This window comes from Prionailurus bengalensis, chromosome C1, assembly GCF_016509475.1.
Source record: "Prionailurus bengalensis isolate Pbe53 chromosome C1, Fcat_Pben_1.1_paternal_pri, whole genome shotgun sequence".
NCBI lineage: Eukaryota > Metazoa > Chordata > Mammalia > Carnivora > Felidae > Prionailurus > Prionailurus bengalensis.
This window is the reverse complement of record NC_057345.1, coordinates 214,352,426-214,376,631: the sequence shown is the minus strand read 5'-3', so window position 1 is coordinate 214,376,631 and position 24,206 is coordinate 214,352,426. Positions and strand designations below refer to the sequence as shown.

The window sequence follows — 24,206 nt, the reverse complement described above, 5'->3', positions numbered from 1 at the left end:
GTTTTTTGTATTTGTTAAACGAACAGGTTGGTCAGAGGAGGAAAAGACTTGCTATTGATGCCATGAAGAGTACTTTTATTAATTTTTTAAAAGATAAGGTATCTTTAAGGATTTATTAGTTTGTTATACCTTTACAGTTGGAGGGCGAAGAGGAAAATATCAAAGCTCTTTGTCTAACAAAATGGCTCTTGGAGATTAATTTACGTATCATTACCCATGATAACCAACTAGCATAAAAAGCAGTTAAAAATGGTTATATTCCACTAGAGACATTTACTGAAGTCATGTTTTTTGCCTTAAAGTCTAAGGAGAGTGCTTTTATTTATTTATTATTATTATTTTTAAATTTTCTTCTTAACGTTTATTTATTTTTGAGACAGAGAGAGACAGAGCATGAACGGGGGAGGGTCAGAGAGAGGGAGACACAGAATCTGAAACAGGCTCCAGGCTCTGAGCTATCAGCACAGAGCCCAACGTGGGGCTCGAACTCACAGACCGCAAGATCATGACCTGAGCCGAAGTCGGCCGCTTAACCGACTGAGCCACCCAGGCGCCCCGAGTGCTTTTATTTTTAAAAAAATTTTTAATGTTTATTTTTTGAGAGACAGAGCCTAAGTGGGGGAGGGGCAGAGAGAGATGGAGACACAGGTTCTGAAGCAGGATCTGAGCTCCCAGCTGTCAGCACAGAGCCCGACGCAGGGCTTGAACCCACAAGCTGTGAGATCATGACCTGAGCTAAGTCAGATGCTCAACCCACTGAACCACCCAGGTGCTCCATAAGGAGAGTACTTTTAAAAGCCAGACTCAGCAGTCATTTAACTGCAGATGGGTTTGAGAAAGACAGGATTCTAGTATTCACCCCAGTCCAAGAAATCAATTTCCTTCCATTTGGTTTCCTTGCTGTGCATCTCACTTGCTTTCAAGTCGGCAAGTTCGCCACAATGACATCATCTGGGAGTTAACTGCCGCCACTTTCCCGTTTCTTCTGGTGAATGTGCCAATTCTTAGCTCCTATCCTGTCTTCACACGACTTTATTTCACCCTGTTCTATTTCACCTTAAATTCCTTTGCTCCTTGGTTAGCTCTCAGTGCTATGCACATGCTAGGAAGTCTTCTAGGAGAACAAGTCATCATGAAAACAGACAATCTCATCATAATCTGATCCAAGTGGCCATTTTACTTTACAGCTTACATTTTTTTTTAGAGCTACAACCTCAAGATTTAAGACCAAGTTACAAATCCTAAATTGCATTGCTTACAAGGAACTAAAGCTTGACCGCTCCCTGAAGTTCAATCTATAAGTGTGGAATAACTTTGGCCAGAGGCCAGTGAATGTACCACCTCTCCCAGACTACTCAATTTTGGACAGTGACATCATTGAGAGACTTCTGTTTTATAAACATCTCATATATTAAGGGAAATGTTAGAGATAACTGTCTGAAATGCAAGCAATGTTAAGAGCTTGAACAGGAAGGACATAGCTAATGAGAGGCTAGGAAATGAGATAATCTCTTTTATAGAATCATCTGATATTGAGGAAACAGGAATTTACAAAGGAGGGGATACAATGAAATTAACCAATGAGTGGAGCCATCCTTTGGGATCAGTAACCTTTAGACCTGGGTCTAACAACAAAGCTGTGGTGGAGTGGAACAGGGCTGATCCGTCTGGGCGTTTGTTTCCTCTAATGATAGCACCCCCCGCAGAAGCCCTTAGAAGGCTGTATCCTAAATTAAAAAGTGTAAGGATCAAGGTTGGAGCAAAGAACTATTCTTGTATAAATGCTGGAAGTCACCTTTTATTTTACGCGATTGAAGGCCAAAACACAAAGAACCCCACCCAATCCCCCCCAAACTAGCTCTTATTGCTGCGTCCCAGTACATCAAAGACCCGCTTCATATGGCAAGAAGACAGAAGGGGAGGTTGTCAGAGTAATGACTTGATCTGCTTATTTCAAAAGCCCAACATCTAAGTAAGATCTGATAATACAGAAATCAAAATAGGACTTGCCAAAACATACCAAATTGTATATACTTCAAATTTCTGCATTATTATATTACAGTTTTATTTCAAATTAAAAGGCACATGGGAAAAAAGGGCAGAAAAAAATGAGAAAAAATGTACATTATCAAATCCCGTGGCTAAATGAAATGAATTGTATCTATTGTCCTCAACAGGGTCAAAAGCAGGTAACAATAAGCAAAGCTTATTTAAAAATTATTTTTTAATGTTTATTTTTGAGAGAGAGAGAGAGAGAGAGAGCGAGTGAGTGCGGGGGAGGGGCAGAGAGAGAGGGAGACATAGAATCTGAAGCAGGCTCCAGGCTCTGATTTGTCAGCACAGAGCCTGACACAGGGCTTGAACTCACAGACCATGAAATCATGACCTGAGCTGAAGTCAGAAGCTTAACCGACTGAGCCACCTAGGCACTCCAGCAAAGCTTATTTAAAAACAAATGTTACCGAGCTGCCTAAACATTTCCCTTCGACCACTACAAGGACTTCTTCAGTAGATGATGGCACCCATACCCTCAATCCAATTTTAAAAACTGCAGAGAATTCTTGGAGTCATGAACAAAGGTTGATTTTTTTTTTTTTTGGCATAATTTTTCAAATAACCTATATACTAGTTTAACTTCATCAACATGAAAGTCATGCGTACTCATCCTGACAATCGACGATTTAGCTCTTTGGGTTTAGGCATTTCATGGTGGGGGGGAGGATATTAGGTCCATTCATTTAAAATCGAGGCTGAAAAACAAATTAAAAAGCTCTTGTCCATTTTGAGATTTTAATATATTTATTTGAAAACCAAGTTCTGTAAAGAGCACACTAAATAGTCCTGTATCTTCTCTTCACCAAAGACTTGGAGACAAGGTTCTTCAGGTCAACGCAGAGGCAATGATACATGCAGTGAATAGCGGGTCTCGGCATGAACGTCCTCACAGGCATTTCCCATACGAGCCTGGACAGTCTTCTTCAGAAGAGCAATGAGATCCTAGGGAAGGGGTGAGGGGGAAAGCGAGGGTCATTCTTTTTTTTTTTTTTAAATTGTATTTGAGAGAGAGAGAGAGAGAGAGAGAGAGAGAAAGAGAGAGTGCATATGTGAGCAGGGGAGAAGATCAGAGGGAGGGAGAATCGTGAGCGGGGTCCACACTAGGCATGGAGCCCAACAAGCGGCTCAATATCACAACCATGAGATCATGACCTGAGCCAAAATCAAGAGTCAGATGCTCAACGAGCAGAGCCACCCAGGAGCCCCTAGGGTCATTCTTTAAACATTTTTTTATTTTTTATTTTTATTACTAGCTGTTGAAGTCTAAAACTAGCCTCTAACCCTGCCTGTGTCGTCCTAAAAGCTACTTTTTGCTAAGACAGACTACAGTTTTTACACTCCTACTAGACTATTTTATCCTTTTGAAAAGAATAAGAATCCAATTTCTGTGGTGCCTGGCCTGGCTCAGTTGGTGGAGCGTACGACATTCGAACTCGGGGCTGTGAGTGGGCGCAGAGTTCACTTAAAAAAAAAAAAGGAAGAAAGAAAAAAAAGTCCAATTTCTAACTAAAACTTTTATAAGCCATCTTGTAATTAATTGCCTTGAAAGATTTAATCAGGGGGTTTTCAGTAAGGTGTGAAGGTGTTATAAAGGCTTAATTAAGGGGGCTAATGTGAGTCCGTTCAGTTCCACATAGACACTGAGTGCTCATTGTATCAACAGTGCCTTGTGCTGCTTGGGTAAAGCTTAGGAAACCAAAGGCTGAAAAATAATTTTCAAAAGTAAGTTTACATAACCAGGAAGTTAGTGTAAATCTCCCTCTCTCAAAGGTCCAAACACTCTCAGAGGCTTGAATATAGTTTCCTACTAATGGCAGGGTTTCTGACTTAATATTTATCTGAGACTTCTGTAAAAAGCTTTCATTAAATGCTGGTCAGTGGGTAACACTCATGGTGCTAGACTTACCACCTGACGTTTAAATGTATTTCTTTTGTCATAATGTAATAAATGATACTGTTTTTATTATTTTTATTTCCATTTTATTTTAAGTGTATTTATTTATTTGAGAGAGACAGAGACAGTGTGAGTGGGGGAAGGGCACAGAGAGAATCCCAAGCAGGTTCCACACTGTCAGCACAGAGCCTGACACGGGGCTCGAACTCAAGAAACCGTGAGATCATGACCTGAGCTGAAAGCAAGTTGGACACTTAACTGACTTGAGCCACCCAGGTGCCCCTGTTCTTCTTATCTTCGAAGAGTAGAAGAGTAAATTCTTATTTGTCTGACAATGTACGTGTACTAGGGTGGACTTAGTAAACCTTGATTACATAGTTCATAGGTTATCTTCAAATATGTGATGACTACTAACAAGATGGGGGAAAAAAGTACAATTTCATGACTTCAGATAGATTATTCCAATCTTCTGCACCTAAAGACCTACTCCAACACTGTTAGAATACTGGAATAATAATCTTTTTCAACTGGACAAAGCTTTGTGTTATAGTCTAATGGACTCCAAAGTACCTTTAAGCACCGTGTCTTATCACATTAGATGTTCAACAGCTTCAGTAAATAAATAAATTATTAAGGCTTTCAGTGCCAAAAGAACTGCTAAAGGAAAGGGAGAGAGAGATCAATCAGTGAGAAGCCTAGACCTGTGTGATCCATGAACCAGGCCGGCCCATGAACTGCAACTGATCTCTAATAAGGGGCTTACATCAAAATGTAAATCAACTCTACCGTAAGCAACTTGTTAGTTCAGCAGACTTTTTTCTAGGGGGAGCAGGTAAGTAAGCAAGGTTTTTTTGATGAAAGAAGCATTGAGTAGATTTACATTCTGGAGCAAGCTCCTTACCTCCTCATGGACCTATGACAACAGTTTGTAGCCACTTTAGTAGCATTGGTCAAACACTACAGGGCAGACAGAGTGGAGGGAAAAAGAAAAAGGAACGGGTGGTTATGTGCACAGGAAGAAATCAAAAAGAGGGGAAATTTTAATACATTTAAGTAAATAGGGATTAAGCATAAAAGGAATGGAAGAAGTGAGACAATGTCTCTGCCTAAAACATTTATGACGTACTGACAATAGATTTCCCTTGATACACAATTTTATTCTACACATACCTCTGGGTCCTTAATCATCGATATACTCAAATGGCTCTGGGGGTTCTGGCTCTTGTTCTTCTTCCTCAATTTTTGGGCCGTGGGCTGCCACAGGTTCTACCAGCTCTTCAGTGTCTTCACTGGTATCCTTCAGGATTATGATGCCTCCAATGGAGAGCTGGAAACACAGAGCAAGGAATGAAGAAGCACAAATTCCACTCATATTTTCAGACTGCTTCTGAGTCTAGGGCGCATATTTGTGAAATGGTACCTTTAAGACTCCTCGAATGATTTGGAAGTAAAGGACTGGAATAGAACTACACTTTACTAGACAAAAGTCAGAAAACCTGGGCATCTGTGCCTGTGTGATGCTACAGTGGTGACAGACTGTTCAACAGGGAGAAGGGGCTAATAAGATCTTCCACATCTATTCCTTCAGGAATAGTCTGAAGACTAAACGAGGAAAGCAACGTCAGTGTACATTACAAAGGATAAAGAAAATTGTAATCCATAAGGAATATTTACAAACTTAGCCCAGTGGCTATGGATGGTAGGTTTAGATGATGCATCCCAAGCGAAGAACAGTAAGCACTTCCAGTATTGTCTCAGTCTGAATGTAGTGAGAACGTCTACTGTCTAAGTATAGATATGAATTCTAACGCCCTGCTACTCAACACATGGTCCTGGACCAGCAGCATCATTACTACCTGGGGCTTTGTTAGAAATGCAGAAAACATAGCCCTACCTAGATCTACAGAATCTGCATTTTAATGAGATCCATAGGTGATATGTGTGCACATTCAAGTTTAAGAAGCACGCTAGTCTACTAGATACTTTATTATTTGTGAGAAAACTATCATTTTGGACACAAAAGACAATCTACGAATGAAAAGCCAATTTTTCTCCAGCAATTTCAGAATGACAGAGAGAACGACATAAATATCACAGATTTACCGACTGTTTTTCACTTTAATTTATAAATCCTTGTGATACAAGACAACAAAGTAGTAGATAGGCAACAAAGAAGAACTATAGTGTAAAAGCAATTGCATTAGCCCTCTCCCAAACATATTACAAGTAAATTCAAATACCAAACTCTTCACCCATCTCTGGTGTGCTAATCTTATCTTATTTTCTTGCCTGTGTCAAAGGAAATGGAAAGCTGCTCTCTGTAATTAAATCAGTCGACAGTGGCAGGGCACATCTGGAAAAACATTATTTCTACCAAAGCACATTAATGGGAAGGAAAAGAAGCACAAGCACATTAGTCAAATGATTCATGTATGTACAAGTATCTCTGCAGTTCAACCTAATCTGATTTTTACTCGTCGGAACTCTGCCCTGCCATGCTATAAAACTGGTGTGCCTTCATGAATTTCTATCTATATTCTATTTCTCTTCTCTCAACACCCACATATCCATACACATTAATTTCTGACTCTTTCCCTTAAAAAGTATGCTTTCCTTGCAGAGGAGCCATTTTATGAATGGACCCTGCCTGTGCTATCCATATTCACCCAAGAACAATCACAGTACAAGGCCACTAATCCTCCATGGCCTGCAAGTTTACCTGAACCATTTAAAGGACCAAATGGAGATGAACTGTCTACCAAACAGAAGAAAATATCTATGTTCAACAAATAGGACTTCCAATATTTTGGAAACAGATGGTTCCAGGTTATAACTGTACTATTTTACGCTTAATTGGAATGAAATAATCCAACTCAAATCCTGCAATTATAAACAACATAAGGAAAGAGCCTTTTACAGCTATGTGGTTTAGGTTTATTTTATTCTTTTTTAAGTAATCTTCTATATCCAACATGGTGCTGGAACTTACAACCCTGAGATCAAGAGTCACATACCCTGGGGCGCCTGACTGGCTCAGTCGGAAGAGCACGTGACTCTTGATCTTGGGATCATGAATTCAAGCCCCACGTCAGGTGCAGACATTACTTAAAAAAAAAAAAAAAAAAAAAAAAGAGTTGCATGCTTTATTGACTGAGCCAGTCAGTCCCTGACCTTTTTATAAAATTTTATAAAATGTTCTTTGTCTCTAGCAACAATTTTTGTCTTAAAATATATTTTTTTCTGATTTAGTATAGCTCTTTTTTAGTTACTTGTTTGCATGGGATATCTTTCCCCATCCTTTTGCTTTTAATTTTTGAATCTCTGAATCTAAAGTGTGTGTGTGTGTAAGATTTTATTTTTTTTTTTTGTTTTATTATCATTTTTAAATTTTAATAGTTCATTGTCAAGTTAGCTAACATATAGTGAGTATATATAGTGTAGTCTTAGCTTCGGGAGTAGATTCCTGATTCATCCCTTACATACAACATCCAGTGCCCAACAAGTGCCCAACAAGTGCCCTCCTCAATGCCCAGCTCCCATTTTCCCCACCCATCTCCCCATCAACCCTCAGTTTGTTCTCTGTATTTAAGAGTCTCTTATGGCTTACCTCCCTCTGTTTTATTAAGTAATCTCTACACCAAACATGGGGCTTGAACTCTGAGATCAAGAGTTGCATGCTCTACTGACGGAGGCAGCCAGGCACCTCATAAAGTGTGTCTCTTAATAAGAGAGCATGTAGTTGGGTCCTCTTCTTTTTTATCCATTTGGCTGATCTTTGGCTTTTAACTGGAGTGGTTAGTCCATTTACATCTCATGAGGGTGCCTGGTTGGCTCAGCTGGTAGAGCACAAGACTCTATGTTAGAGCTGTGAGTTCTAGGCCCATGATGGGCCTAGAACTTACTTTAAAAAAAAAAAAAAAGATATTTCATCTGATTACTAAGGTAAGACTTACTCGTACCATTTTTGAAATTTGTTTTTTGTATGTCTTCTATATTTTTGTTTCTCAATTCTTCCACTACTGGCTTCCTTTGGCATTATGTAGGTACTTTCTAGTGTACTAGTTTAATTTCCTTGTTTCTTTCAGTCTACTTTTGAGTTGTTTTGTCTGGTGGTTGTCTTTGGGGTTACAATTAACATCTTAATCTCACTGAAAAATAGCAACTTAACTTCAAAGTATACAAAAACTACACTTCAACATAGCTGTTTCCCCACTCCTTTGTTGTTACTGTGTTATGAACCGAATGTCTGTGTCTTCTCATCCTGCCAATCACATGTTGAAATTCTATCCCCCAAAGTGATAGTATTAGCAGGTGGGCCATTAGCAAGCAATTAGCCCTCATTAATAATGAAATCGGTGCCCTCATAAGGAGAGCCATGAAGAGAGCTTCTTTCCTCTCTGCTCTCTGCCTTGTGAAGACACAATGAGAAGAAGGCCATATGTAAAGTAAGATGAGGGCCTTTACTAAGACCCCAATCATGCTGGCGTCCTAATCTTGGACTTTTAGCCTCCATAACTGTGAGAAATGTTTGTGGTTTAAGCCATTTAGTTTTAAACGATAGGTGGCAATCTGCTTTAGCAGCCAGAACTATGACATAGTTTAATGCAAATTATGCTTTTGTGCATACATCAATACCAATTTATGACTGCTTAATACAGTTGTCTTTTAAACCAGATAGGAGAAGAATTACAAAAATACATTTATACTATCATTCGGATTTACCTATGTAGTTACATTTACCAGTGCTCTTTATTTTTTCATGTGGATTCAAATTACTGTCTAGTGTCCTTTCATTTCAGCCTGAAGCATTCACTTTAGTATTTCCTGTATGGCAAGTTGGCTAGCAACAGATTCTCTTCATTTTTATCTGGAAATGTCTTAATTTCACCTTCATTTTTGAAGGACCATTTTGATGGATACAGAATTTTTGGTTGAGAGTCTTTTCTTTCAGCACTATGAATATATCATCCTACTGCCTCCTGGCCTCCATGGTTTCTGGTGGCAAATCAGCTGTTAATCTTATTTAGGGTTCCAGTATATGAGTTGCTTCTCTCAAGATTTTTCAACAATTTTATCACGATGGGGCTGGGTGTGGATCTCTTTGGGTTTATCACTCTTGCATTTACTGAACATCTGGGATATGTAGATTAGTAACATTTAAAAAATCTGCCAAGTTTTCATCCATTATTTCTTTAAATATTCTATGCTTTTCTTTTTTGGGACTCCCATTATCCCATTTTATGTAGCTTGGTATGCCTGGTAGTGTTCCACAGATCTCTGAGGTTCATTTTTCTTCACCCTTTTTTGGAGAATTGTTCTTCAATTGACCTATCTTCAAGTTTGCCCAAGCCTGCTTGAATCAGCTGTTGAGCTCCTTTAATAGTTTTCATTTCAGTTACTGTATTTTTTAATTCCATAATCTCTTATTTTTTATGATTTCTATCACTTTACTGATACTACTTGTTAAGACATTCTCATACTTTCCTTTAGTTCTTTAAACCTAGTTCCTTTAGGTCTTCAGACATATTTTAAGTAGTTGATTTAGTCTGCCTAAGGCATCTAGGTTCTTATTTCTTTGTATGTCTTGTAATTTTTTGTTGAAACTGGACATTAAAATAATATCATGCAGGCACTCTGGAAATCAGATTCTCTCCCTTCCCCAGGGTTTGCTGTTGTCTGTTTTGTGACTTTTCTGAACTTCTTCCATAAAGTCCGTATTTTTTGCTGTACGTGACCACAGTGAGTCTCTACTCAACTGAGTGGTCAGCTACGATTGGGCAGGGCTTTCCTTAAACACCTGGAACCAGTAAGTCTCCAGTCTTTGCTGAGGGGCTGTGTGTGCATTAGGGAAGCACACCACCAACAGTCAGCCAGGCAGCTGGCAACTCTTCCTTAGCCTTCACTGCTGGCTTGCTCTGACAAAGCCAGTCTTTTGACTCCTAGATGGACAACGGTTGCAGCTTCCTCTCATTCTGAGCAAATGCTAATAAACATTTAATTTCCAACAGAAACATATCAGTCTTCTCATATGGCCTCACGATATGGAGCGTATACTTTGCTGTCTTCGGTTCTTCGTAATTGTCAAGAACACTGGGTGTCTTGTGTGCTTTCTGTATTCACTAGTTATGCACTAATAGATCTATTCTTGATATACCCCACTTAAACTGGCAACAGCAGTTTCTAGACACTGTTAGAATACACTCTCTGTAAACATGCCACTTAGATGAACTGGGTAGTCGAGTAGACAGTGACTGCATTTAAGGTGTGCATTGGTGGTTCTATGAATTCATTCATCGTACACTACAGACCAAGTAGTATTAGGTTCTAGTCATAATGAAGGACTAATAGAAGTAGGAAAAGATCTTCAAACTATTCCTGCCTTCCTGGCCTGACTGCCTTGCTACCTACAGCCATCTGGTGACTTGTTACCACCATCAACCAATATAAATTTTCTTAAAAAAAATTTTTTTTTAACATTTATTCATTTTTGAGAGACTGTGAGTGGGGGAGGGGCAGAGACAGAGAGAGAGAGAGAGAGAGAGAGAGAGAGAGAGGGAGAGAGAGAGGGAGGGAGGGAGACACAGAATCCGAAGCAGGATCCAGGTTCCAAGCTGTCAGCACAGAGCCCAACATGGGGCTTGAACTCACGGACCGGGAGATCATGACCTGAGCTGAAGTCAGGTGCTTAACCAACTGAGCCACCCAGGTGCCCCATCAACTAATATTTATTAAGAATTTACCATGTGCCAGATATTGTTTTAGGCATTTTACATATAATGATCTATTTAATCTTTACAACATTAACAGATGAGGAAATTGAAACATGAAAAGATCAAAAGACTTGTCTCAGTTATACAGCTAAGAAATGGCAGAGCTGGAGTATAAACTCAGTTCTACCCAATTCTAGCTCTTCACCACTAAATACAGCCATCTATCCCTGTCCTTCTCTCCTCTAGCTGATAATCTAGTTAGGTAAGACCTTGGCTCACAAGTGTAGGTAAGAGATGCCTTCCACTCACCACTATCGGGGACCACTTTCAAGTTGATGAGAATGGGTTTACTTTTTTTTTAGAAATCTCATCTATGGCACTGTAGACAGGCCCAGGATCTGGATGTATTAAATGTGTCTACTAACAGCTTTGTTTTCCAGTTATAAGAATGTGGGGGAAAAAAAGACATTTTCATGCTCAAATTATTGTTCAGTGTTTCTAACCTGAAACATTCTTCCTTAGAATAAATTAAATGGCAGAAAGATCCTTTTCAAATTGTAACATTCAATGCTCTAAGTGCTTGTGTATTAACTGTTATCACCTTATTCACTCTTTCATTCCTGAGTTAGGTATAATTCTTATTTTACAGGAGAGGAAACTGAGGCAGAGAGAGGTTTAGTATTAGACTTAAGGTTACACTGGCTGTAAATGGTAGAGTCAGGATTCAAACTCAGGATGTCTGGTCCTGGAGTCTATGCTGACCTCATAGCTATCACCATGCTGTATTAGGAACTTCTATTATGTAAGCCTCTGGTAGATGAAGGATGCTTGTAGGGTTACCCAAAGGAAAAAAAAGATCTCTCCCAAATCTATATGAAATGGAAGGGAATGTCCTCTCTTTTGCTAAGAGACTGATTTGTTCTAGAGAGCTTTCTCCAATGCTTTGGAGATTTATCCTCCTCTATCAATATGTCATTGTTCTACGAATTAATATCCCACTGGCATATAGCTAAGGGCCATAGATAACTTACTGGTTTGAAAGGCTGGTATCTACAGGTCTCTGGCATGGTCAGGACCTTAAGCTGGGCAGGCATAACTCGGGCTGGGTTATCCAATAACTGGAAGTTTGGCTCAGGTTCTTTTTTCTTCTCTTTTTCTTCCTTTTTTTCTGCTTCGTCCTGGAAAATATGAGAAAATAACCCAACAAAGGTTTACTTCTCTTCCACATCACTGAATAACGTTCGATAAGTTTACTGAGCAACTCCTTTAAAAAAAATTTTTTTTAAGTTTATTTATAGTGAGAGGGACAGAGACAGTGTGAGCAGGGGAGGGGCAGAGAGAGAGGGAGAGAGAGAGAATCCCAAGCAGGCTCTGCACTGTTAGCACAGAGCCCGATGTGGGGCTCGAGCTCACAAAATTGTGAGATCATGACCTGAGCCGAAACTGAGAGTTGGATGCTTAACCAACTGGGCCACTCAGACATTCCTTTTACTGAGCAACTCTTAGGTACAAAAGGTAGCTAGGATTAGATGTAATGAAAATACAACTAAAGTCATACCAGACTCAGGATGGACAGGACAACTGTGCTTAGGGGTGAGAATGCTATGTAACTTGGTTTTAAAGGATAAGGAAGTTTTTCTACAAGGAGAGACCATAAAAAGAGGGTCTATTTAAACAAATGATATTCTCTTTGCTTGAAAGGGCCTTTTTTTCTCCCAACATCATCTCATTGTCTGAAAATTCTACTCTGCCCTTCAAAACCCACTTTAGTTGTCATTTCCTCCAAGAACTCAACTCTCTTCCAATTAAAACTTTAGGAGTCTCTATGCTTGGAACAGGATACTTACTTAAGGAAGCCAAGAGCAAGGTATGGAAATGTTCACTTACAAAGAACCTGGACCATGATAAAGATAGATATATCAACCCACATGATCACCAAATTATACTTACCACTTCCATTTTCTCCTCCTCTTTTTTTTCTTTTTCTTTTTCCTTTTTTTTAGCCTTGGCAGTAATAGATAACACAGCAGTGGAAACCTAGAGGAAGTGAACATGGTAAATCATAGTCTCTTACCTACAAGGTACAAGCCCACAGAGAAATCAGTTCTATAATACTTTGTTTCCTGGAAGTAAGTATCATAAATAACAAAATAACCAGGGAATAAATGCAAAAAATAAGCAGGACATTTATTCATATAATTTTCTACTATAGTCCTCAGGTGATTCTTCAGTTCCTAGAGGCCTGCATCCAATATAACTCTTATTATTACTACTTTTTTAATCTGTAGTCTACCTTGGATGTGGATTTGCTGTCATGAGATTCTGAGATATTTGGGTGCTGCATACATTTTTACTTTATAGGGAAAGCACTAGAAAACATAAGAATTTCCTCCAAACTTGGTCATAAAGATCCTCTTACTGAATTAGATGCTCTACAGTTGTAATACACAGTGGGTGAATGGTTAGCCTAGAACTACCCTTCTTGATGGGTCTTGCTAAAATCGAAGGTAAAACAGGGACTTTAAAGACTGGCAGTATTGGTATAAGCTGATTTTGTTTCAGACCTAAAAGCCGGGGGTCTGAAACATAGCTGATGGAACAGGATGTTGTCGTCAGAGATATTCACCACCCACCACCCTCAAATTTGGTCAGTGTATAATTATCCCCACTTACAAAGTTTACAGCAAATAATCAACTGGCTAATACAGAGCACTGTTGAGAGGAAGAAAAGTATTTTCCTTAGTATAAGGTATCAAAAAGGATAATTTTACTGAGAAAACTTCAGGGGCAAGTGCAGCTCTCTAACTCACGATAGTTTGATTTAACACACATCAGTGAGTATTCTCATACATTGCTGTTAGTAGCGTAAGTTGGTTATATCCATTTTGAAAGGAAATTTAGTTAATATCTATGAAAATAAATAATGTACATTACTTCTAATCAATCACATCTAAGATCCTAACCTATAGATATACTCGTACAAGTGCACAAACATACATGTATAAAGACTCTTATTCTAGTCTCATTTGTAACAGTGACAAATTAGAAACCACCTTAAAGTGTTCATCATGCGAGGAACTGAGAAGACAGATAATGGTATTGTACGTAAAGGGAATGCTCTGCAGCAATAAATGAGATCCATATACACTGAAAAACTTAGATACTTTTAAAAATTTTAAGTAGGCTCTACACCCAAAGTGGGGCTTGAGCTCATGATCCTGAGATCAATCAAGTTGCATGCTCTCCCGACTGAGCCAGCCAGGCGTCCCCTAAAGATTAACTGTTAAAGTGAAAACAATAAGCTGCAGAACAGTGTGTCAACAATTATTTGTGGTATAAAAAGTACTGACATGTGCAGAGAAAACATTTGCAAGGATTCACAAATTATGATTCCTGTGACGTGGGACTTGGATGACCAGGAGAGAAAAAGGGCTTTTACTTTACATTCTTGTGTAATGTTGGATTTTACCATAAGAAGTATTACTTTGAAAATATCTAATTTAAAACATTAAAATATTTAAAACAAACCCAAGTAAAACACTAAGCAGCTTCTATATAGAAGTACAAATGCTGCTCGAGGGAACAAAGAACCTACCTTTTCCTTTTCTTTTTCTTTTGGTACTTCCAGAGGGGCAGGATATGCAAATGTGGATGGTTTACAGTTTGATTTATACTGAACTTTCGGCATCTGAAGAAATAAAAGAGTTTTCCTCCTTACATTAAAATAACCCAAATCAAGATTTAAGTATTTTATGCTCTTAACAAGCACACAATGCAAAGGAATGCCAGAAGTTTCAATCTAGGCTAAATGTTCTCTTACAAAACTCCCTTACAGGCATCTGTCTTCTTCACTGAATTTGTTTCTAGGTGCTTTACAAAACTACCTGCAGTTCCTTAGACTTTCCTGAGGCTCTGTGCCTGTTCACGGGCACCCCCTTGATCTCATCTCTACTGGCCACGCACCCTGCTTCATAAGTCTCACTCATGGTGTGAGCATCAGATCAACGGTTACCTCCTTTGTAAAGTGTTCTTTGATTAGTTAGCCTGCACACCTAACTTCCATGTACCTTCCTTATACCACTCTAACAATCTATAAAAGTCCGAACACGGTTTCTATACCATGTAATCACTCCTTACAAGAGCCCAACATGAGCCTGATGAAAAAGTCAGCTTCACATTACTTAGTGATTAGGTTTTAAAGTTCTCTAGTCTGAATTCTTCCCTATTTACCCAATTTACACTGACAGAGAATGGTAACTGGCATCATATTTACAGGATAAGAAATCTTGTCTTTTTTTAAGTTTATTTATTTTGAGAGAGACAGAGAGTGTGAGCAGCGGAAGGGCAGAGAGAGAGAGGGAGAATCTCAAGCAGGTTCTGCGCTATTAGCACAGAGCCCAACACGGAGCTCAAACTCACAAAACTCTGAGATCATGACCTGAGTCGAAATCAAGAGTCAGACGCTCAAATGACTGAGCCACCCTAGCACCCTTGGAATCTTGTCTTTTTCATTCTACTTTCCTTGTAAAGAATGGAAAACAGATATCAGAAGATTGTGTGCTAGAGGGAAAAGTCCCTACAGATTATACAGGATGCTTCACCACAATGTTAAAGGTTAAAGGTTAGGGACTGGGGAACCTAAAGATTCTTGTTTGGAAAGAATATTTACAAATATTTGCTCAATATTTACAAATGTGAGTAGTTTTATTTTGAAACACTTAAAGGATAAATGACTGTATAGCTATACTGGGGTGGGGGGGGGTGGGAGTCAATTGGATGAAATACTCAATCTTCATCAGCTACTTTCTGGTCCCAAATTTTTCCACTTTGAAAATTTAATAGAACATTTTAACAGAAGTGATGACCAGATTTAAGAGTTATTTGAAGGTCAAAAGGCTCTGAGAAGATGGAAGAACAAGAAGGTGAATCATCAGGCCACAGGATTACGAAAGACCTAAGCACAAACCCCGCTAAAAAAAACATGGACGGTGTGATGACAGGGGATGTATCACTTCCAGTCCTTGACTTATGTGACTAGTTTCTGTCAGATTCCTTGGCTTCTCATTGTTGGTCTTGTTTTCTGCCACTACCAAAGAGACATCCTCCTATTTTGCTTTTCCCTTTAGAAATAATCCTTTCTTCCATCAAATACTCTAGCATCATACAACTCTGAAACATGGCCCTGCCTCAAAGCCTCACTCCTTATTAAGATTTAGTTCAGGTCCTCTTTCTTCCTTGCCCAGATGATTACAATAGCATTCACTGTAATGGACTTCCACGGATACCAGAATGAGGTTTCTAGAGTGCAAACCTCATCATGTCATTTATCTGCATGAAATCCTTCAATGGCTCTTACAGAACTTCAGTATTAAATAAAATTGGTAACAGTGAGCTATAAAACCTTTTCGTATTTTTAAATTTGCCTCCTCTCTTACCATTCCCTCTCAACTGATTCATCCAAGGTTACACAGTTAGTAAGGAGACCTGATTTTCAAAACTTCCACTGACACACTCCACTCAACAAGGTGATGACTCAATTTGAAGGGGAAACAAATATTGGCGAGATGCCAATTCATCTTTAAAATTTCATGAAAATCCTTGTGAGTGGGTGATTACGTAGGATACAGTGAAGAAGACACACTATAAACGTGAAGTCTTACAAACATACCTTTAAGTCCTTGTTAAGGCCAATGACACAGGTAGGGGTATAAGCCAATGACAGGAAGTGTGAAAGAGGAAACCAGAACCAGAACTGGGTAAAGACAAGGACGCCAACTACAGAAGGCATATGGGTGTGCCCAGTCCTGGACTGCAAGGAGATTGTGACATTATGACCACCTGTAGAAAAAGAGAGAAACCATGAACATGAAACCAGTAGGGCCATAATAAAGATTTCTAAGCACTGCACTACGGAAGCATTTGGTGATTATTTTAAGCATACAGTTCACAAAATATTATATGGAGTAGCTGGAGTTTTTTAGCCAGTGAATTATCTAGGGTCTCCAAAACTGAAGTGCTGTATTTTACAGCACTAGACCTTCATTCTGTATAAGTAGGCATTTTCCAAAAACGAAGCCTAAAGGATATAAAAACTGAATGCTAAATTAAATATTAAAAAAATTTTAATGTTTATTTATTTTTGAGAGAGAGAGACAGACAGACAGAGCATTGAGTGGGGGAGGGGCAGACAGACGAAAACACAGAATCCGAAGCAGGCTCCAGGCTCTGGGCTGTCAGCACAGAGCCTGATGTGGGGCTCGACCCCACAAACCATGAGATCATGACCTGAGCTGAAGTTGGACACTTAACTGACTGAGCCACCCAGGTGTCCCACTAAATTAAATATTAATCTACATTCTACACTGGGGCTTTTAATGCTAACAAAAAGTAAAATTTCAGTACACATATTTGCAAACAATAGCAAAGAGGCAAGAGGCAGATATTGTTTGCTTAGTTTTACTCTTTCTGCTTTAGTTATGTCTGATAGTAGATTGCTCCAACATTTTAACTAGCCTTATGACCTTGGACAAATGACTTTACCTCTTAAAGTCTCATTTCCCATTGGCAATATGAAGGTTTGAACTTGAGCACTTGAACTAGAGTACTATCACTAACAAAAGAAAAATTTTAATCTCTAATCCTTGATTCAGATGAAATTTTTTGAGGACGCACAATATGTGAAACAATGAAACCAGAGCTAATTCTATGTAATCAGAAGTTTGGGCGATTGAGAGTATTATGGCTCAGAGCCTGTCCTGTTCGCCCATTCCTTGCCACATGCCCTAGACTATCCCTTGAAGGAGTGCAGAGAAACAGTTTGAAAACTAGTGAACAAGAGTGAAGATCCAACCATCAGTTAGACAGCTGGATCATTATTGGGCCCTTGAAAGACTAAGAATCTAAGGCTAATAGGGGTTGAAAAGTTGAATGCCTTTAGGAACCAGTCAGGCAAACAAATAAGAAAACTTGGATTGGAAGCAATGGGAAATTGAGGCAAATGGAAAGTTCATGTCATATTTAGAGAGGACATGTTACCAAGGGTGTAGGTCCAGGGTCACTAGGTAATTTTGTTTTTAAAAGCAGATTAGAATCTGGATTTTGTCCAATATTTTGCACATTTTGTTAGGCACACAAAACAAAACATGTTTAAGTCCGATGTGGCCCACAGGCTGCTGTGTTGAAGACTCTATATAAAGTATTAGTGCTGGACCCCAGAACTTTGAGACCCCAATCTTTTAGTTTATATAACATAGCCTATAAATGGCACTTGTCTGTGCCTAGTCACCATCCTAATTGAATTCCAATTCTGGATCCCTACTGCTCACATTTCACTTTTTTTTTTTTGGAGATTTTATTTTTAAGTAATCTCTATACCCAACACGGGTTCAAACTTACTACCCAAGATCAAGAGTCACATGCTCCTCCAAGTGAGCCAGCCAGGTGCCCCATACATTTCACTTCTTTAAACCTCAGTCTCTCCCAGATGCCTCCATATTAGAGTCAGGAAGTACTAATTCTACTACACTAAAAAGCACTTTAATTTTTTATAAGAATCAGGGTTCAGGGGCGCCTGGGTGGCGCAGTCGGTTAAGCGTCCGACTTCAGCCAGGTCACGATCTCGCGGTCCGTGGGTTCGAGCCCCACGTCAGGCTCTGGGCTAATGGCTCAGAGCCTGGAGCCTGTTTCCGATTCTGTGTCTCCCTCTCTCTCTGCCCCTCCCCCATTCATGCTCTGTCTCTCTCTGTCCCAAAAATAAATAAACGTTGAAAAAAAAAATTAAAAAAAAAAGAATCAGGGTTCAATTGTTCAACCAAATAACCTAGATTTTATCTGGAAAAAAAATCAGGTGTACTTTGTTTTCCAACAGGAATGAGTTATACACATTTATTGTCTGCTTGTATTTTTCTCTACTCAACCTCCCCCATTCACTGAATGCTTACAATACATATTGAGAATCTTGAACAAAATGCTGAAAGCGATCCTGAGGAGTCTCTAGTCTAGTGGGGAAGACAGATAACTAGATAATTAGACCAGAGCAGGCAAGCATTAGGATAGAAACCTGTGCACTAGTGAGAACATACAGCTAAGCATGCCTTGGCACCTACCCCAACATGAGGCTGGGCAGGGTAGAGCAGAGGGGAAGGCTTCCTAAAGAATGTGATCTTTGATTTAAGTTTTGAAGCCGAATTCCCTTTCATTTCAATGAAACCCATTTTCTTCAGACTTAGAAACTAAACTAGCTTTCTGTTCTAACAGTCGGGAGATTTACTACAAAACAAGAAAGAGTTTGTCCTACTAATAGTGTTTACACAGTTTTGCAAACTTCAACCATAAACCTTAATTTTTGGCTTTTCTCCCTGAAGAGACCATATCATTGAGTGAATTCTCAAATTTCAGTCATTCCTTTGAAGTTGCCCTCCAGATTTTCTCCATTACCACTAACTTCTGAGAGCCAGAATACATGACTACACATTTTTTCTAATGCAGTTGCAGCCTAGTTTGTAGGGGGACAGGACACTGACAAAGTAGAAAGGGGTGACAGAATAATTATGCTTGTAATAGTGAACACGACACTACAGAACCTTTATATACTAAATGACACTAAAATAAGTAAGGCAAAAAAACATAAATAAAAAGAGAAATGCAAAAAAAGCATCAAAACTTGACTGGTCCATAACAATTCAAAGAGATATTCACAAAAGGAAGTGAAGGGAGAAAGGCCTGAAAGAGTAAGGAAGAGTGGAGAGAAAGGACTTCCAGTAAAGACAGCGAAATGAAGCCGAAACAAGAGAATTATCCTCCCCCAGTTTTTTGTTTTTTTTTTTTTAATTTTAGAGAGAGGGCAGAGTGGGGGAAAGGGGCAGAGGGAGGGGAGGAGGAGTGGGGGAGAGAAAGAGCAAGAGAGGGAGAGACAGAGTGAGAGCCAAGAGAGGTAGTGCGCGTGTGCGCATGAAATAGATAGACAGAGAGAGAGAGAGGAGAGGGGGAGAGAGAGAGAGAGAGAGAGAGAGAGAGAGAGAGAGAGAGAATGAGAATCTTAAGCAGGCCTGAGCTGCTTGACCTGAGCTGAAATCAAGAGTCACACACTCAACCGACTAACCAACCCAAGCACCCTTATTTTCCCCTAATTCTTAACAACTCTGATATAGCAGAAACCAGCAAGAAACCATAGTAGCTCTGAATGAACACGTAAAGGGTTGTAGTATAAAAGTACAAACTTCAAAAACTGCAGCTAAAAAATAAATGAATACATAGAAGATTATGGAATAGTAAAATGTTACTCCTAAACCCTACTTAAAAACCAATTATCCAAAGTAGCCGATCTCAGGGGCGCCTGGGTGGCGCAGTCGGTTAAGCGTCCGACTTCAGCCAGGTCACGATCTCGCGGTCCGTGAGTTCGAGCCCCACGTCAGGCTCTGGGCTGATGGCTCAGAGCCTGGAGCCTGTTTCCAATTCTGTGTCTCCCTCTCTCTCTGCCCATCCCCCGTTCATGCTCTGTCTCTCTGTCCCAAAAATAAATAAACGTTGAAAAAAAAAAAATTTTTAAAACAAAGTAGCCGATCTCAAATGGCTACATACTGTATGATTCCAACTATACAATACTCTGGACAAGGAAAAACTAAAGCTACAGTGACAGTAAAAAGTTCAGGGGTTGCCAGGGACTGTGTGAAAGGAGGGAGAGATGAAAAGGTGGCACAGAGGATTTTTAGGACAGTGAAACTACTGTGTATGATGTAATGGCGGGTATATATTTATGCATTTGTCAAAACTCATAGAAAGTGAACCTGAATGTGGGATGCTTGGGTGGCTCAGTCGGTTAAGCGTCCGACTCTAGATTTCAGCTCAGGTCACGATCCCAGGGTTGTGGGATCGAGTCCCATGTCAGGCTATGTTCTGAGCATGGAGTCTGCCTGGGATTCTCTTTCTCTCTCTCTGCCCCTCTCCCCACCTTGTGCACTCTCTCTAAAAATAAAAAAAAAAAAAATTAAATTAATGAAATTAAAAGAAAAAGAAAGTGAACCTGAATGTAAACTAGGGACTGATAAAATCCAGCTAATTAAGTGTCAAGCCGTAGTACAGATACCCAGGAAAAAGCAGCAGTAATTAAAGAAATGGTGATGAGCACTGAATCCATTCAAATATGGAACTAAGACTAAACTGTAAGAATTACAACTTCACAAGAGGATGTAAACATTATAAACCATGACAATATAAAAATATTAGAAGGCGATGAAGAATAAGGAAGAAGAAATTATGACATGTCAATGTCTGTATTATTCATATATGGGAGAGAATCGATACCACTGAGAACTGAAATGTTTTACTAAAGTATCTATGGAGTATTTTCCTTATTTATACACAGCTACAAAGAACTGTCTTTAAATTAAAAAGACACAAATAAATTGTGCCTTAACCACTAAAAATTTAAGCAAAAAACTCTTTTTGGACAATGAAAACAAAACAAAAACCCCCATGTGACAATGGATTAAAAGAGAAGACTATCTGCCTCAAACATTTAGGGAAAAAAAAACAAAAAAACCACAAAACACTAACTCCTGAGAAAAGAGAGAAAAAAGAGAGAAAAAGACAAGAGAGAAAAAGCAAATAAAAGATTTCAGCAAAATGAAAAGAATTTAGGGAGGAAAAAAAGTAGCATCAGCAAAGAAACATAAAAAGAAATCTCTGGCAAATATAATCAAGAAAACACTCTGAGCAAGTGAAAACCTGGAGAGACTAAGAAAACTTTAAAGACATAAAAGGACTGCAACTTCTTTTCCTGACCTCCTACAGAAATATACATGCATTTCTAGTTGACCAAGAAAAGACTGACTGTAGTAGCTACGGCTGAGAGTGTTTTCATTAGAAGCTATACAGATGGCTAATCAATTTGAGAAAATATTCATTGAGTAACAGAACTGTTATGAAAACCTTGAGATACTATTCTTCACAGCTTTCAAATTAGCAAAGATCCAGGTACTAGAGCACACGCTTCTACCTTGGAAGGGTAGCCTGTCTCTGACATCAAGCATAATGTAGAGGTGAAGAGTGTGAATTCAGGAGCTAGATGGTGGTTACACTCTGTATTTATTAGGTAAATATTCCATACATCCTATTTTAAGATGATTTGGCTGCTAGAATTTGTCTAAAACCTATTTTTTTTTCTCAAAATCTTTCCAGTGTCAACTTGTTTCAAACGGATATATACTAAGAAAATTAGAGAAAAAAAATCCACGCTGAGCACTTTATTAAGTGATAGGTACTGTTTTAAAAGCTTTACATGGATTTTTAACCCTCCCAACACCACAAGGTAGACTTTACAAGACAAGAATATAAACATGGGGGAAAACTTCTCAAGGTTATACAGCTACTACTATAAAGGGCCTGGGACTCAAACCCTAACGGTCTGCACGCTTAACAACTCTACTAAAGTATTTCTATGAATTCGAGGCTCCACATTTTCTACAGGAATAATTTCCCCCAGACTCAATTTCTACTATGTCATAGAGCACATAGTTATTACTTCAATAGATTTAGTTTAAATAGATTAACACATCTGGAAGATTTAACATTTACCTGCATCCAGTATGCCCTGGGCCAAAATAGCGCCAAACTTGGCCATGACATCATCATGTTTATCATTGATAACTTTGGAATACAGCTGTCTGAACTGATTCACCTGTATGAACAAGAAAAAGATTTATAGTCAAATTCTATACATTTGCGGTGTCATTTCAGAACAGGGAATAGATTGCTCAAATTATAATGAAACTTGAGTTCTGAATTTTACAACATTTAAAAAGAGAGAGAGATATAAACCAGACTTGAAAGCAGAAAAGTTCCATGGCTGAAATCATGGGTGTTATGACTTTTCTTGTGTGGGAGTACCAGTTCTGTTTTCAATCCTCATTCCACAATGGATGATTCACACTCATGGGAATGCTGAAATGCGATTTCATATCGCACCACGGTTAGTCAGTAGGCTTAAACAGTTCAAGCAAACACTGAGGACTTCATTGTACTGTGAATTACAGCTATTTTGCTTACCATAACCACTACTAGCAGGCATAGTCCTTCAATTCTATCTTCAAATAAACTACCCTTTACTGAAGTTGTGTGAGGTATATTTTGGATTTAGTGTATATGTACACGTATTAATTTTTGAGAACATGTCACAATAATTAGTCTCATCAAAAAAAACACCAAAATGGAACATGTGCTAACTTAGGATGGGATACCCAGTAATTTTGTTTGTTTCTTTATTCTTTTCTATATTTTCTAAAATTAATATATCTTACTTTTACAATTAAAAAAATAAAGTTTATAAAATAAATATTATCAATGTATTTGCGATTCCTTTAAATCTGTTTGGGTGACAACAAAGGAACTATTTTACGCTTCTTCCAGGTCTTACACTTCTCTGTTTTCCCACCAGTGCTTTTCAAGTGGTAGGCACCCAGGAAGTCTGCTTGTTCAAGAAGCACATAATCAGGGAGCTCCCCAAATCTGCCAAAAGCAGAAAATATTGAATTTGAGTTTCCTAATATAATGACTTTATCTGCATTATATATTCTTTCAGAATCTCTTCCCTTCTTCACTTGCCTTGGTCTTAGAGGCCACACTGTGATACAGTGCAGGGTAATCTAGAATCAGACAAGCTTGGCTTATAAATATCTCCGCTCCAATAAGCTGTTTAGGTAAGCTACTTAGATTTTATGAGCTTCAGTTTCGTCATCCCTACAGGGATTAGAGTGCCTACACCTTACACGGCTGCTGTTAGGACTACCTGATGTAAATATATATGTAATGTAATGTGTAAAAGGCATTTTTGACTTCAATAGCATGGCCATCCTACCATACTAGGGCAGAATCCTACCAGTCCCCCTTGACTATGATCTCGGCAACCTAATACTGCTAACAAAACAATATTCCTTAAACACGCTTCTCATTTTTTATTCACAGGCAGCAATAAAAGGTGATGGGAAAAACAATGAAGTCACTCTGCCAATACCTAGCAACTAACCATTAGTAAGCCATTTCTATCGGTCTTACTTTCTCTTAACTATAAAACCCAGCATGATTAGATCATTGTAAAATTCCCTTCTAGTTTTACAAATCCTAAGGTTTGATGCTTTTACTCTGGTTCCACAGGTCAAATTCCTTTGATTCTGAACTTATTTTAGATGAACACTTACATTACCTTATATAGGATGGAAATTTTATGTGCTAAAGGTTTATGAAATATGTCATGATCTTATAAAAAGAAACACTGGACAAAGCACTGTATGTACATTATGAGGAAGAATTTAAATATAAAACTACACCCAAAACAATAGGAAAACATTCAGTGAAACTGAAAGATTGGTAAAAAAAAAAATCAACACAAATGTATAACAGGATTATCCAATTACTATTAAGTACACTACTTAAAGAGCTACTTTTATGTTTATCATTTAAACGTTTTTCCCCCCTCACATTTTATTACTTATGCAGCAGTAACTTAATTCTCATGTTTATGATTCTTCAGAAAGCATTATTGTTTTGGGGCA

General features: G+C 38.7%; 1 protein-coding gene across 1 annotated transcript in view; it reads right to left on the bottom strand.

Moving 5' to 3' along the window:
• Positions 1-2,776: 2,776 nt before the first annotated feature.
• PSMD1 (proteasome 26S subunit, non-ATPase 1) overlaps positions 2,777-24,206 on the bottom strand; it is a 97,589-nt gene continuing 76,159 nt past the window's right edge. Inside the window, exons 19-25 of the mRNA XM_043578141.1 lie at positions 22,234-22,336; positions 16,328-16,497; positions 14,255-14,347; positions 12,610-12,696; positions 11,691-11,837; positions 5,120-5,276; positions 2,777-2,997 (exon numbers count right to left, since the gene is read on the bottom strand). Of these exons, the coding sequence (XP_043434076.1) occupies positions 5,130-5,276; positions 11,691-11,837; positions 12,610-12,696; positions 14,255-14,347; positions 16,328-16,497; positions 22,234-22,336 (747 nt within the window). The 3' untranslated portion in view covers positions 2,777-2,997; positions 5,120-5,129. The remainder of the gene's footprint in view (positions 2,998-5,119; positions 5,277-11,690; positions 11,838-12,609; positions 12,697-14,254; positions 14,348-16,327; positions 16,498-22,233; positions 22,337-24,206) is intronic.